The following is a 15,843-nucleotide window of genomic DNA, read 5'->3' as shown; positions in this document are numbered from 1 at the left end:
CTCAAATGATTCGCGAACCCGCTCCGAACTCTGACATATATTCAGATATAAATGTAATTAAAAAAATAAATCAATAATTATCGATTTTCAAATATTGCACTTGTCAAACATAGTCTATTTTGCCGTCAATACTGTTGATGGTGTCCTTTATCAGTGGGCTTTATATTTATGCTCAACATGAAGTATAGATATTGTTGTCATGAAGACAAGATCCTGGTCTGTCGGCAGCCTCCCTCTATGTCACCTACAGCAGCAGCAGCGCGCCAGCGCCGCGTCAGGCACGATTCTGGTGTTCATGTGTCACCGGCCTGAGACTCAGGAGGAAACGTTAGGTAAAAATTGATTGTCTATCTATCAATAAATGAAGCTTTAATGAAAGCACATAGTTTGAGATGGTAAATACCGTTACAGTGGTGTAGTCTACTACGTGATACGTTACCCACTTTTAAAACGTGAGGATACATAACAACTTCGTTTTGTGTCAGAACTTTCACACTTTCATTCATAAATTCACCCCATTTGTGTTTGAAAAGCGACAGGGATTGAATCGCGGAAATGGAACTTACTGTATAAAGCAGAACGTCACGGAATTCGGCCATTTTTGAATGAATAAATCAAAAGTAGAGCATTTAATCAAATCTCGATATGGACGAGTGTCTGCAATATTAAAGGTGTTCAGTACCGTCGCTCCCTACACGCAGGGGACACCATCCCAGATGCTCCAAAAAAAAAAAAAAACTTCCTCCATTCTCCCATCCGTGTTCGCGACCTCTCCCACCTCATGTTTGCGGCTGAATGTTCATAACTGATGGATGAACATCTATGCCCGGGTAGAGTACATCAGCAATCCAGCGAAGAGAAAAGAAAACTTAAAGAAAAAAAAAAACAGACATAAAGTTAGCTTGACGTTGGACGTTGGACGAGTCTCAAATTTAGGGACCGTCTCTAAAGTTACATGCGATATTGGTATACACTTTTCTAACGTCAGTAGCATTTGAGGAGAATGACTTATACTCATAAAAACAACTGTAATTGTTCATGTAGGTGTCAGCTATAATGCACAATTGAATTAAATGTTTGATATTTATTAAAATAGTCTGTAAATCATATGTAAATAATGCTACTCTTTCACATGGGCTCAAACGCAAATTTGAAGCTCAAGAGCATTTGAGGAGATTGTAACTGTAATGTGTTCATTTAGGTGTCAGCTACAATGCACACCTTATACATTTTTAATATATATTAAAATAAAGTATAAATCATTTAAGTAAAAACGAGGCCTATTTATCACTTTCAGGCACATTCCTGTGAAAGTTTTTTTTTTTTTTTTCAGGTTCCCTTACGAAAATTGCCCATGGTTTTAACAATAACACCACAAATCATCGTTCTTGTAGCCATGGTAACTGCAAATTAACCATGGTTTTGTGATTTCAAATAATAATTTACAAAGTATTAATATACTGAAATATTTTTTTTTGTTGTTGTTGTTGCTATAAAAACAGACCTAAGCCATCAATAGCCTTTAAAATGACTTAAAATGCATTATATAAAAAAAATAATGAGGCAATAATGATTGGTTAATAATAACACTGTTAAAATACATCATGTAGGCAAATACAAAATAAACTATTTATGTACATGTTATTACAAATGCCATGTGATTGCTGCTGTTACACTTACAGGACAATCAAATCCTTGTTTAGGCTACTGACCAAACATTTCATTAGAACATTCACTTAATCTTTCATTTTTGGCCACCTTTTTGCTATAGATGACACAGGCTTTATAATTTCTTCAACAAAATACATGCATATCACAACCCTTAAAAAAATAAACCATGGTTTTATCATAGTAAAACTGCTTATTTTCTATTTGCATGATTTCTGAATGCTGGAGACTATAAAATAAATTAGAGACATAATAAAGTTATAGCCACAGGTAAATGTCGAGAGCTACAATTGTGATTTGTAAATAATACAATTTATTCATTTAGTTTATTTGATTAAAGTTATTTTTTTCACCTCTATAGTAGTTTTTTTTCCATCATCATATTTGAGGAAGGGGGGCACAAAAATAAATCCTGCTTATGGGAACCCTTAAGGTGTTGTTATACACGTCTCTGGGAATGTGTGCTCTACTACACACACACACACACACACACACGGAAGCACGCGTGGTGTTTTCAGCTCTTCACTATATTGATGCATGATGTATGCTACACATGTGCACGTCAGTGCGCTATGAGAGGATTTCACCATTTCATTTGATAAAACTATCGTCATTGATTTGTATCGTATACACAGACTGACAGAAACGGCAATGTCTTTACGACAACCTGTCAAAATAAAATTTCGGTATAACTTGAAGAAATTCAAACAGAAATATAGTACTATTGCACAGTAGAGTATGCCATACTTATACTATGCTATACTTCCTATTAGCTAATAATAATAGTTAATTAAAAAACACAGAAACTCTGGTTACAACCCACCAAAATAAAAGTTTGGTCTAACTCAAAGAAATTATGTAAGAAATTGCTTAGTAAAATATACTTTTAAAAAAAGATATACTAAAACAAGTTTTCATATAAGTTTTAATTTAAGCTTGAATAAAACAATAACACCATCTTTTTCAAAAGCAATATCTATTTTTATTTGTATTTGTGCCTATAATGTTTATTTATTTATTTATTATTATTGTCAGCTTCAGAGACCATATTCATATAACATCTAAGGCTAAATGACTCTAGACTGGTTGAGTTAGATGATGATTAACACTAAACAGTAGAAAATCAGTTGAGTCTCCCCAGCTGGAAATGTCATTGGCTGTTAAAATCTTGTGGTTCTTATAATAAATTGACATATTGATAACACTGAACCTTTTATAATGCTCTTAATTACAGGTTGATGCATACTGTATGCATTAGTGAATGTGGTTGTGCTTATGGGGTATGGTCACTTATTCCTTATACGTTTGTAATGTTTGTTATAACTGTTTCAAATGCAAGACATTGATTGCATGAGATTAAGTTTGTAAATGATAGCCTGTGTCCTTTTCTAGTGTGCACATATATTTATCATCAATCTGTGATAACTGTGACTAAATTCAGTACATATACGTCTGCCATATGTTGCCACCCCTCAAAAATCCCTGCCCCCTTCTCGCCACCCCATCAATATTTTTCTAGATCCGCCTATGGCTCCAGCTAAATATTTATATTCTGCATGTGCTCATGATCTGTGTTCATTGCCATATTGCTGTATTTTGATAACTGATGGGCCTCAGAATTGTATTATAGTATTTTTCTTTGTCCCCAATTCTGCTTCAGCAACACAGAAATAAAGTCCATTTGCCATGTTAACTGATCATCACTTGATTTAGAACTGAGTTTTAAATAAGTCTTTGACTTGTTTCAAATATCTCTAGTTGTACTTGAAATAATGTGTCTTGAATGAATGCATCTTGAATTAAATTCTGTAAGTTTGTAATACTTTACAACAATATAAAATTTTTCTAACATTCGTAAACTATTTTGTTAACAAGAACTACCAATGAACAGCATATCTTAAACTTAGCTGATGTTAATCAAAACTAATTTTGAGGGGATATTTGGACTACATCTCTCATAATTCTCTGTGGAAGCATGGTTTTCTGCTACACTTTTCCAAGTGTTTATGTAAAGACAAAAAGACTACCATAGCTTCCAGTCTGTAATGGCCATGTTATGCACATGTCAGCATGTTATCATGGTGAGACTGGAATGGAGCTTCTATATTGATTTCTTAACGTGCAGCTATTTGCTCTTGTAGTCCATGCGTGCAAACAAAGTCACAGCTGCTGTTCTTAATGACTCATGGATAAATATATAGACAGATTGATTGGACTTTGCCCATTTAGCTGTAAAGCTGGTGGAATAAATTAATATTGGGTTTATTTGGGAACAGACCGGGGACAGAGCAGGACCTTCTGTAATAAACAAGTATTTATATTGTGGGAAAAGTTGTTGCTTTGAAAGACTATTGTTTATAGTAGCTCCCTCCAATGGATTTCCTTAAATGGAAAATGTAGGAAAAATAATTTCTCCTTTGGGAGGAAGTTGGTTTTCATGGAATGCTTCTTAACTGAAACTACAACTTTATTTATAGCTATTTTGAAGTGTAGATTGTACAGAAGTCAACAGTACTAAACAGGCTAAAACCAAACTATCATTTTCCACAAGGCTGTTTGTTTTCATGAGTTTCTGCTACAGCTTCATCATCGGATGGAGGTGAATGGGCTATCAAACAGCAAAATGGATCTCTGTTATGATGCTTTGAATGGATCCTGTGGGAAATATGTAAGACCATACGGCATCCACAGTCTGATGCTCATCGCCATGATGTTGACCACTATTGTGACCATCATTGGGAATCTACTGGTCATCATCTCCATTGGACATTTCAAGCAACTTCACACACCAACAAACCAGCTGATTCTGTCTCTCGCCCTTTGTGACTTTCTCCTCGGGCTGTTTGTCATGCCGTTGAGCGCCGTCCGTTCCATGCAGGGCTGTTGGTACTTTGGTGATTTCTTATGTAAGTTACACACATGCATTGACATGACTCTCAGCACCGCTTCGATTTTCCACCTCGTGAGTGTGTCTGCCGAACGTTGTTGTGCTGTGTGCTGCCCATTAACCTATCATTATCGCTTCGGTTTTCCAACAGTGCTGTTAATGATCTCTATCAGCTGGTTGATTCCTGCCATATTCTCTTACATGAGTACCTTCCTCGAACTCAACCTTCAAGGTGACAGGGACTTCTACGAAACACACGTACGCTGTGTGGGAGGGTGCCATGTCTTCTTTGGTCCCGGTCCGGCCGTAGTCACCTCCCTTTTTTCTTTCTACGTTCCTGGTCTCATCATTATTGGCATTTATTCTCGAATATACATGATTGCGCGAAACCAAGCAAAATCTATTAGTCTTCAGCTGAACCAGCTTAGGAGAGTTTATCCATCGGAAGGCACACAACGTCGGGCACAGAAGGCTACGATAACGATTGCTATCATAGTTGGAGTTTTCCTGGTTTGCTGGACTCCTTTTTTCCTCTGTAACATCATGAATCCTTTTATTGGCTACACAATATCACCAGTGTTGATCGATGCACTTGTTTGGTTTGGCTATGTCAATTCTACCTTAAATCCTTTCATTTATGCATTCATGCATTCTTGGTTCAGAAAAGCTGTGAGGATTATAGTAACTGGAGAAATATTTAAAAACAATAGCTGCAGAAAACAGTTATACTCATAACTAAGGCCTAATTCAGAATAGCATAGCATACTATTGATCAGTTAGACCAATTGTTTCACTAAATGATTAATCTGCTGGCCAGAACTTTGTAAATGCAACCAAAAATCAGCCATGCCTTCCTAAAACATGTTCAAACATGCCCCCACATATCTACATCCATGAGTGGGAAGATATCCATAATACTGTCCGAATGTACTGTATATGCATAGAAAGAAGGCATAACTTTGATTCTCACTGTAGTATTGTTGCTACTGCCATGTCATGAAGACTCTGTGTTTCATTATGAAAGTCAAACAACTTTGTTTGGTCTTCCAAAAGAGGACACAACTAGAAATCAGGGGTTACGTTTTATTTAGAAAAGTGTTCCAGAACAGTACAACCCAAATATTCAAGTATGTGCAGCATATTTTACAGAGGAAAGTTTCCTGATCCTGATAAGGGGTGAAACATTTCCATCACATGCTTGAGGTTTCCGGCCAATCAAAATGGACTGGATAACTTGCCCATCAGAGCACACTGTGATAAGTTAAAAAAAAAAAATAATTCTGTCCGTCTCCCTAATGACAAAAAGCTAAGCTCTGTAGGGCATTATAGGTAAACAGGTTGGCTGTGATAATAATGTGACAGGACACAGCTAATGAGCTTCATGCACGGCATAAGTGCTAAGCAGGTGAGCGCTGGTTATTAACACCTTTGATTAGTCCAACTGCTCTGAGAGTCACTCTGATAAAATGGAGTATGATAACAAGTCTCATGGCTCCAAGACATTAATGAGGTGTGTGTGACCGAGAGCTGTGTTTTTTTCTTCTAAAAGTTAAGAAATACTCAGTCCAGTGCAGAAATTTGCATTTACTGTAGTTGCAGTTATATAGTTTAATTACTTTTAAAAGCAATTTAAAGACATTAACAGTTTGAAGTTGTAAGTTTAATAGATAGAATATTTCAAAAGGGGTGTGTGAAGTTCTTTTCCATATTTTAAAATTGAAATAGCCTTTTCTATTGTCTAACACTAAAAACAAATAATAATTGTATAACACTGTTAAATTAAACTTCAGAATACACATTGTCCTACTGTTGTTTATAATGTTGTGATGCCTGAATTCACTTGTATAATCAAAAACAATGTTTAGACAAAATTGTATAGAATTTTAATATTAAGCACTTGGTTTCCAGCCATAACATATAAATAATTCTAACCTTATTAGTGTCGGCCAGAATTTCAAAGGGGTCATCGGATGCAAAATTCACTTTCGTTGTTGTTTGAACATAAATGGGTGTTGGAAGTGTGTGTACACATCCATCCTATTATGATAAAATCCACCCAGTGTCTTTTTTTAAATCCCTATTTTAAAATCCCTTTTCTCAAATCAGCCTGTTTGGAAATTCCTGTCAGAATTCCTGCACAAGCCCCTCCTACGATAGTTGATTGACAGGGCCATCTTACCTCAGACCCTCCCTGAGTGAGCTGTGAGCTGGAGCCATTGTGTCGTTGCAGGGGAAGACAAGAATGTCTTCGTTGAATGCAATAAGGGACATAGAAGTTGTCATTTACTCCCAATATCTGAGCCGCTGAAGACGAAGAGAATTAACGTTACTTTCGTTTTTGAAATTAAAGCTCTTAAATGCATTTATGTTCACGCGAATCATTTGTGATCCAGCTTCATCTACAGAACAAGTGTGTTATAAGGGTTTTATGCAAGTTTTTTACGCTAGTAGCCATGTTTCGCGGCTGAAGTTTAAAGTCTGCTCGTCACCCTACAGAAGAGAGAGGCGGGGTGAGTGGAGCTCGTTAGCATTAAAAGCAACATGGACTAGAACAGGGTGCTGAAAACAGCGCTGATTTTGACAAGGTAAAAAGGTTGTTTTTTACACTACCATTGAGACATTTTAACCAAAGTAGGTTATAGACTTTTCATTAAGACCTTAAAGAATCATATCAACTTGTGGAAAATGGGCAACCAATGACCCCTTTAATGTGTGCAGTCATTTTAAACATTGTTGTGGGTCCCGCTTTATATTGTGTCCCTAATACCTGTGTACTTACATAGTAACTAGTTTTGTACATACAGTAGTATGTAACCGCAGTGTACGTACACATTGGTACCTATCAACAGCTCTAATATTTGTGTAACTACACATATGTAACAACCCACTGAATGGTATGTGTAAGTACAAATGTGTAAAAGGACACTGGTAACAACACTTTTTGGTAATGATAGTACAAATGTGTAATGAAAGTGTTACACTTTATATTCAATTTATAATTACTCTGATGTTACAAAACAGCTGCTAGTAAGTTAGGCTTTACATAAAAATTCTGGCTGGTGTCCAGAATATTACGCTTCATATTAAGTGGACAGTTCCTAGGGAGTTACCATGTAAGTGCACTGGTATTACAGTGGTGCACCAACTCCAACTCAAAATCCAACTCCTCCCACTTTACATGTCCCTAAACCTACCCATCTCCAACCCCTGGATCAAATGGTTCCAATTACTCTTATACATATTGTTGTTACAAAATTTAGTTAAATATGTCCTGTTACACATTTGTACTTATAAAAAAATCCTGTTGTTACATATGTGTAGTTACAGAAATATTACAGCTGTAGATACTACGTATCAATGTGTACTTACACTGTGGTTACATACTACATACACATTTAGTTACTATGTAAGTTCACAGGTATTAGGGACATTTAATATAAAGTGGGACCTTGTTGGGTAATTGTCTTATAATAATAATAGATAAATGATATATTTAAAGATGTATATTTCATATCACAGATGTTATTTTCCATCAGTATATATCACATTTTAATGAATAATGTCCTTTTTTTTAATCTCCTGTGTTCATGATGTTTTTGTAACCATGGGCTAAACTGACAGGTGTGGGTGGGTTCCTCTTAATGTGAGAGTATATATGGACAAATCCTAGCTACACTAAGTCAATTTATGGAATTCAATTGGATAGGCATGCACTATATATGTGTAAATCTTTCTTTGGATATTGGTCTTTAACAAACTGTAATATATATTTTTTTATATTTCTCAGCCTTTTTATGATTACAAAGAAAATATTTTAAGTATCCAGGGCAAATGTGATGACTTTAAATAAGACTGATATTTACTTTGAAAATATGTTTTTCTGCTATCCACTCCTGTCAAACTCATGTCTGAAACTGCATCGTCTTACTGTAGTTAAAGTGGTGATGTATGTTTTCATGGTGCTGATGATCCTCACAACAGTTTTTGGGAACCTGCTGATCATCATCTCCATCTCTCACTTCAAACAGCTTCAGTCTCCAACTCATCTGATCGTTCGCTCTCTGGCTGCCAGCGACTGTCTCCTGGGTTCTTTGGTCATGCCGTTCAGCATGGTGCGATCTGTTGAAGGCTGCTGGTATTTGGGAGATTTTGTGTGTGAAATGCATTCTAGTTTAGACATGAGCTTCTGCATCTCCTCAATACTGCATCTCAGTTTGGTATCTGTCGACAGGTACATGGCCATTTGTGACCCTCTAAGATACAGAATGAAGGTCACAAACAAAACTGTAACTGTATTTATTACCTTCATATGGCTGTTTTCAATTCTTTACAGTTTTTTAATTGTGTTTTCAGGTGTAAACAAAATCAGCTTGGAGTCATTCATCATGCAGGTTTACTGTGTGGGAAGTTGTGTTTTGTTTTTTAACAAACAGTGGGGTATTGTATGTCCAGTTCTCACATTTTTCCTTCCCGGGACGATCATGAGCTCTCTGTATATGAAAATCTTCTATGTTGCACAAAAACATGCAAAGATTATGTCAGAAAGAGTGACTGTGATGGCAGCAGGAGGGTTGAAGAGCCAAAGCTCTGTTCACAGAGAGAGAAAAGCTGCTAAAACTCTGGCCATTGTCATGGGTGTTTTTTTGTTCTGCTGGCTGCCTATTTTTATTGCTACTATCATTGACTCTTTTCTTAATTTTGTGACTCCAGCCGGTGTCTTTGATGCTTTGGTTTGGTTTGGATATTTTAACTCCACTTGTAACCCATTGATCTATGGTTTTTTCTACTCTCGCTTTCAGAAGGCCTTCAAAATACTCATATCGTCCTGTATTTATGGCTTCAGTGACTCAAGCACCTTTACTTTTGAATGAATGTAATTTTTATATCAGGTTATCATGTTTTGCATCACAATTAAAATTTTGGTCCCACTTTATATTAGGTGGCCTTAACTACTATGTACTTACATAAAAAAATAAGTACAATGTACTTATTGTGTTCATATTGTATTGTAAAACACTTTTGCTGCTATTGAGGTGGGATAAGGGTAAGGGTAGGGAGAGGGTTGGAGGTATGGGTAAGTTTAAGGGTGGGTTAAGGTGTAAAGTATGGGTCAACAGTGTAATTATAAATGTAATTACAGAAATTAAATACAGATGTAATTACATGTAGTTTTTAAAAAAAATATGTTCAATGTAAAAACATGTATGTACACAATAAGTACATTGTACTAAATTATTAATTAAAATGTAAGTACATAGTAGTTAAGGCCACTTAACATAAAGTGGGTCTAAAATTTCTTCCTTTTATTAAACAATGCTTTTATTGACTAGTATATGTATGCTGAAATAATTTACCATATAATATTGTGGACAATATGACAAAAAACGAATAAGTTTTTTTATAACTTTTGAAATAAACTGTGTTTTTTATCTTATAAGATCCTCCTAAATGTAATGAAAGTTGTGATGTTATTCTTTATAAGTGGAAATTATAAATGCAACAGTTACTTCTAACTTAAATGTAGGGCAAGGTTATACATCAGCGTAAGCTAATTTAGAAATGAAGACAGCTCACCCGCGACTGAGGGTGAGCTGTATTCGGTCTCTGGAAATATGGAGCAACTTATGGATCTAATGGACTGGTCTATGGAAGTAATTCCTGAATCCCCTGTTTTTCCGCTGGTTCCGTCCAGGCCTGATCCCCCTGTATACCCTCTCAGTCTCCCACTCCTACCTCCTCCAGTCAGTTCCTCTGCTCCATTTCCACTGGTTCCGCCCAGCCCTGAATTTTCTGTTTCTCCGCTGGTTCCGCCCAGCTCAGAACTTCCTGTTTCTCCGCTGGTTCCGCCCAGCCCTGAGTTTTCTGTTTCTCCACTGGTTCTGCCCAGCTCAGAACTTCCTGTTTCTCCGCTGGTTCCGCCCAGCCCTGAGTTTTCTGTTTCTCCACTGGTTCCGTCCAGCCCTGAATTTTCTGTTTCTCCGCTGGTTTCGCCCAGCCCTGAGTTTTCTGTTTCTCCGCTGGTTCCGCCCAGCCCTGAGTTTTCTGTTTCTCCGCTGGTTCCACCCAGCCCTGAGTTTTCTGTTTCTCCGCTGGTTCCGCCCAGCCCTGAGTTTTCTGTTTCTCCGCTGGTTCCGCCCAGCCCTGAGTTTTCTGTTTCTTTGCTGGTTCCGCCCAGCCCTGATTTTTCTGTTTCTCCGCTGGTTCCGCCCTGCCATGAATTTTCTGTTTCTCTGCTGGTTCCACCCAGCTCTGAATTTCCTGTGTCTCCGCTGGTTCCTCCCATCTCTGAATTTTCTGCTTCTCCACTGGTTCCGCCCAGCTCTGAATTTTCTGCTTCTGCGCTGGTTCCGCCCAGCTCTGAATTTCCTGTGTCTCCTGTATTCTCTCCCAGCCTCCCTCTCCCACCTCCTCCTAGACCTGCCAGTTCCCCTGCTCCACTTCTTCTGGTTCCGTCCAGTCCTGATCCTCCTGTGTTTCCTCCCATCCTTCCTCTCTCTCCTCCTCCTAGACCAGCCCGTTCATCGACTTCATCCCTGCTGGTGCCAGTCAGTCCCGCAGCTCACCCTCAGTCCGCGCCATCTCGGCGTGATGGTTCGCCGCTGGGCTGCCAGTCTCCAGCTCCGCCTTGGCGTGTTAAGGCCCTGTCTCTGCCTCCAGCCTCCGAGCCCTGGACTCCTCTTCGGTACTTCGACCCAGCGGCTCCACCTCGGCTCTTACCTCCCTCGTCTCCACCGTGGCCTGGCATCCCACCTGCTCCACCGGGCTCCCTCGTCCCTCCGGCTCCACCTTGGTCAGTCGTCGACCATCCGCCGCATCGGGACTCGGTAACCATTCCTCTGTCTGTTCCACCTCCATCCTTGGTCGTTCCGGCTCCACAGTGGTCTTCCAGGACCCCACCTCCGCCTTGGTCGCCTAAGCCTTCTGCTCCACCTAGGCCCTCCAGATCCTCTACATCACCCTGGCTCTGCGGCTGCGCTGCTCCATCTTGGGCTCCCCACACACCGGTGCAGTCTCCGCCTGTTGGCCCCCTGGCGTCGTCGGCTCATTCACCACCATGGCTCCTCATGAATGTCAATGTGTATGTGAATGTGAGTCTTAACCTGAGATCATATCGTATTGTATTGTAAACGTAATATATTATCTGTATTCTCCTTCTTCCTTTAGTAAACTCCTCATTTGTTCCATATCCTCCTCGAGCACTTTAGTCTTTCGTTTAACACACACCTAATTTTGTAACAAGTGCAAGGTGATTGCAAGTTTCTTTTGCTAGTTTTAGCCCAACGTAATTCTCTTTTTTCCCCCGTCCTGTGCCACTAATAGCTAATGCAACTGCACCCATTTGGGCGCCCATGGGCGTGCTGGTCTAAAAAAGAAATGTGTTCAGGTGCATTGTTGGCGTGTTGCTATTTTGAGCAATTGAAAATAGACTGCGCCATAGACCAACTCAAACCTGGGCTAAAGTCTGGTACAATATTTTGTCTTTGTTATTTAAAGAGCGCGGTAGTAATATGCCTATAGGCGGGTGCACAACTTGCGTACATTTTGCTTATTACACACAGAGGGACGCACAGCAGCACCAAAAATTTGTAAAAATGAAAAATGACATTCCGCTAGGTAAATAGCGAACCCGACAAGGCTCGTGCACAAATGGCTTTTAAAGAGGATGGGAGATGCGATTCTGATTTGTTTATTGCAGGTTACACCCAAAAAACACCTATTACTCATTAAGAGAATAGGGACAACACATTTACACTATGTGCTCTGGTGCACTGACCATTTACCCTTAGTTAAACTACCAAAAGTGGATTCGGACACGCCCTAGTCTCAGCCTTAGACATCACGCTAATATATGGCGGAGGAGCACTTCGCAGCACTACGACGCAGTAATATCATCACTCCTGAAAACTTCCCCTCTCCCTCTCCCTGCATGCCTGCACTATTGGTAGTAGTTTGGGTGAGTTTTCAGGAGTGATGATATTACTGCTGTAGGGTCGAAGTGCTGCGAAGTGCTCTTCCACCGTACATTACACATTATAGTTTGGTGGCTTCTAAATTCATTCCTGTTTGGATCCTAAGGAATGAATGATGCTAAGCTAAACTCTAACATAGTGGCGTCAAACGCTACACAAATTAAGTGCATGCACAGAGATGGGAGAGGTACATATCAACTTACATATCAACAAAGTTGAGGGAACAACATTGTGAAATAGGGAAAAATTGTGGCGTTTGCCTTTAATGGGTATTTAAAAGGAGTTAACTTAAATAAAGGTTAAAGAGAATGAACAAATAACATATTCTTGATTTTATGGCATTTCACAAGACGTCCCAACTTTTCTGGAATCAGGATTTTAAGAGGATCACCATGCAGTGTCGAGAGTTTCATTGATTATAACATATTGACATTAGATTGCGATGTACTAAGATGAGTAAAAGTTTTTTTAGTAATTACATATAGATATTACATATAGGTTACATTTAATCCATTCAGTATTTCAGTACAAGTTTTGCTTTATTCTGGTAAGAAGACCAAAGGCCGTATACATGCTGCAAAGTTTCAGCGGCACATCTGTTTGTGAATGTGGTATTCTATCTCAAATCTGCAGTGACTATCATGGTGATTGTCATACCAATGGACGGGACAAAAATACTTAAAATATGTCAAAATACTTGTGCGTTAAGGCCAGAATGATCAGTAATGGTGTAATACTGTCTCCAACTCATCTATTGTGCTTCAGGTCAGGACACACAGTTGAAGTATACATTTTCTCATTTGAATCTCCTGAGTTCATGTTTTTATTTATTTTATTTTTTATTCTCTGGGTAACAGTTACAGGTGTAGGGAGGGTTGCCTCAAATCTGAGAGTATATATGACCAAATCTGAGCTGCTCTGAATCAATTTAGGGCGTTAAACTTGATGGGCATGTACTATATATGTTCACTTGTATTTGGATAATGGTCTTTACCAAACTATAAACTACAAAATTATTCTGCTTGTACTTTGGCTTATAGTTAAATCTTTTTTTACAGTTACAAAGGAATTTATCTCAGTATCCAGAGCAGACGTGATGAGCTCAAATGAAACTAACATTCAGATTGCTTTTCTTTGCTATCCACTCTGGCCAGACTCCTGTCTGAAAGTACAGCATTACATTGTGGTTAAAGTGGCAATTTATTTTTTCATGGTGCTGATGATCCTCACAACAGTTTTTGGGAACCTGCTGATCATCATCTCCATCTCTCACTTCAAACAGCTTCAGTCTCCAACTCATCTGATCGTTCGCTCTCTGGCTGCCAGCGACTGTCTCCTGGGTTCTTTAGTCATGCCAAACAGCATGGTGCGATCTGTTGAAGGCTGCTGGTATCTGGGAGATTTTGTGTGTAAAGTGCATGCTAGTTTAGACACAAGCTTCTGTATCTCCTCCGTACTGCATCTCAGTTTAATATCTGTTGACAGGTACATGGCCATTTGTGACCCTCTCAGATACAGAATGAGGGTCACTAACAACACTGTGACTGCATTTATTATCTTCATATGGCTGTTTTCATTTGTGTACAGCTTTTCTGTTGTGTTTTCAGGGGTAAATGCAGTTGGACTTGAGATGATGATATTGCAGACTCATTGTGTGGGAAGTTGTGTCTTGTTTTTTAACAAGCAATGGGGTATTATATGTCTAATTCTCACATTTTTTCTTCCCGGGATGATCATGAGCTCTCTGTATATGAAAATATTTTATGTTGCCCAAAAACACGCAAAGGTTATGTCAGAAAGAGTGACTGGAGGGATGAAGAGCCAAAGCTCTGCTCATAGAGAGAGAAAAGCAGCTAAAACACTGGCCCTTGTCATGGGTGTTTTTTTGTTCTGCTGGCTTCCTTTTTTTACTGTTACTGCTCTTGACCCTTTTTTCAATTTTTTCACCCCAGCTGTTGTTTTTGATGCTGTGATTTGGTTTGGATATTTAAACTCTACTTGTAACCCCTTGATCTATGGTTTTTTCTACCCTTGTTTTCAGAGTGCATTTAAGATTCTCATTTCCACTTACATCTGTGGTATCAAGGATTGTAACACTTTGGTATTTTAATGAATAGGGTGCTCAGACTTGTCAGACAATTTATTTTTGCCCTGCAACTCTTTTATATGGTACTGTTCATTTTATCTTTATCTTTTGTACAACAGAGCTTAAAACAAAAATCCAGCCAGTGTCTTTGATGCTTTGGTTTGGTTTGGATATTTTAATTCCACTTTTAACCCATTGATCTATTTTTTTTTCTACTCTCGCTTTCAGAAGGCCTTCAAAATACTCATATCGTCCTGTATTTATGGCTTCAGTGACTCAAGCACCTTCACTTTTGAATGAATGTCATTTTTATATCAGGTTATCATGTTTTGCATCACAATTAAAATTTCTTCCTTTCATTAAACTATGCTTTTATTGACTAGTTCATGCATGCTGAAATAATTTACCATATAATATTGTGCACAGTGTGACAAAATATGAATAAGATTTTTACAACTATTGAAATAAACTGTGTTCTATATCTTATAAGAACCTCCTAAATTTAATGAAAGTTGTGATGTTATTCTTTATTATTCCATATTATTAGGAAATTATAAACGCAACAGTTACTTCTCACTTAATTGTAGGGCAAGGTTATAAATCAGCGTAAGCTAATTTAGAAATGAAGTAGATAAGACATAAAATGATATGTGATGTTCAGATGCAAAAATATTGATCACATACGCATGTTTTTTTTACATTAAAATGATCCCTTTAGAAGAACATCTGTGTCCTGGTATGCATTTGATTATGATTTTGTTGAAATTTGGAAAAATATGTATTTTTCCAAATCCAACATTACAGTCAAAAACATGACTGGAAAAAAAATCTGTAGTTTTTGCAAAATGATTTTGGCAGCTGTGATTTTAAGAAACATGTTGTAAAACAACAGAAAAACCGTAAAAACTTTTACAAAACAAAATAGTAAACTTGTAAAATAAACAGTGCACACTGCTACTGAAATCTGCTTTGCATCTTTAACATAAACTGACAACCACCATAATAATGCAAGTGGTAAAAGAGGCAGCAATATGAGAATCAGTTCATCACAAGTAGTTTTTTTTTTTTTTAAGAGCTGTAGTATTTACTGATAAATAGAAGGCACACAGAGTCATTCACGCAAACACTAAACACCATCATGGTAACACACATGACACTAAAAGTGTCCCTATTATGCCATTTTTAAGATTCCTAATATTGTTTTGGGAGTCTCCTACAATAGGATTACATTA

The 15,843-nt window shown here is 38.1% G+C and overlaps 3 protein-coding genes across 3 annotated transcripts; all 3 read left to right on the top strand.

Annotated features, from left to right (window-relative positions):
• Positions 1 to 4,105: 4,105 nt before the first annotated feature.
• Positions 4,106 to 6,467, top strand: LOC127938508 (trace amine-associated receptor 1-like). The gene has a single exon (XM_052535172.1). It carries the CDS (start codon positions 4,262 to 4,264, stop codon positions 5,288 to 5,290), a length of 1,029 nt encoding a protein of 342 aa, XP_052391132.1. The 5' UTR covers positions 4,106 to 4,261; the 3' UTR covers positions 5,291 to 6,467.
• Positions 6,468 to 8,379: 1,912 nt separating this feature from the next.
• LOC127938527 (trace amine-associated receptor 4-like) lies at positions 8,380 to 9,816 on the top strand. Its single transcript, XM_052535194.1, has one exon. It carries the CDS (start codon positions 8,392 to 8,394, stop codon positions 9,424 to 9,426), a length of 1,035 nt encoding a protein of 344 aa, XP_052391154.1. The 5' UTR covers positions 8,380 to 8,391; the 3' UTR covers positions 9,427 to 9,816.
• Positions 9,817 to 13,621: 3,805 nt separating this feature from the next.
• On the top strand, positions 13,622 to 14,635 carry LOC127938514 (trace amine-associated receptor 4-like). The gene has a single exon (XM_052535178.1). The coding sequence runs from the start codon at positions 13,622 to 13,624 to the stop codon at positions 14,633 to 14,635; it is 1,014 nt and encodes a 337-aa protein (XP_052391138.1).
• Positions 14,636 to 15,843: the final 1,208 nt, after the last annotated feature.

This window comes from Carassius gibelio, chromosome A20 (assembly GCF_023724105.1).
Source record: "Carassius gibelio isolate Cgi1373 ecotype wild population from Czech Republic chromosome A20, carGib1.2-hapl.c, whole genome shotgun sequence".
Taxonomy (NCBI): Eukaryota; Metazoa; Chordata; class Actinopteri; order Cypriniformes; family Cyprinidae; genus Carassius; species Carassius gibelio.
Note: the sequence above shows the minus strand (reverse complement) of the source record. Positions and strands in the feature narration are given on the sequence as shown.

What these genes read in the sequence shown, in the direction of transcription:
- LOC127938508 (XM_052535172.1), top strand. Translation starts at nt 4,262, where the DNA reads ATGGAGGTGAATGGGCTATCAAACAGCAAAATGGATCTCTGTTATGAT.
- LOC127938527 (XM_052535194.1), top strand. Translation starts at nt 8,392, where the DNA reads ATGACTTTAAATAAGACTGATATTTACTTTGAAAATATGTTTTTCTGC.
- LOC127938514 (XM_052535178.1), top strand. Translation starts at nt 13,622, where the DNA reads ATGAGCTCAAATGAAACTAACATTCAGATTGCTTTTCTTTGCTATCCA.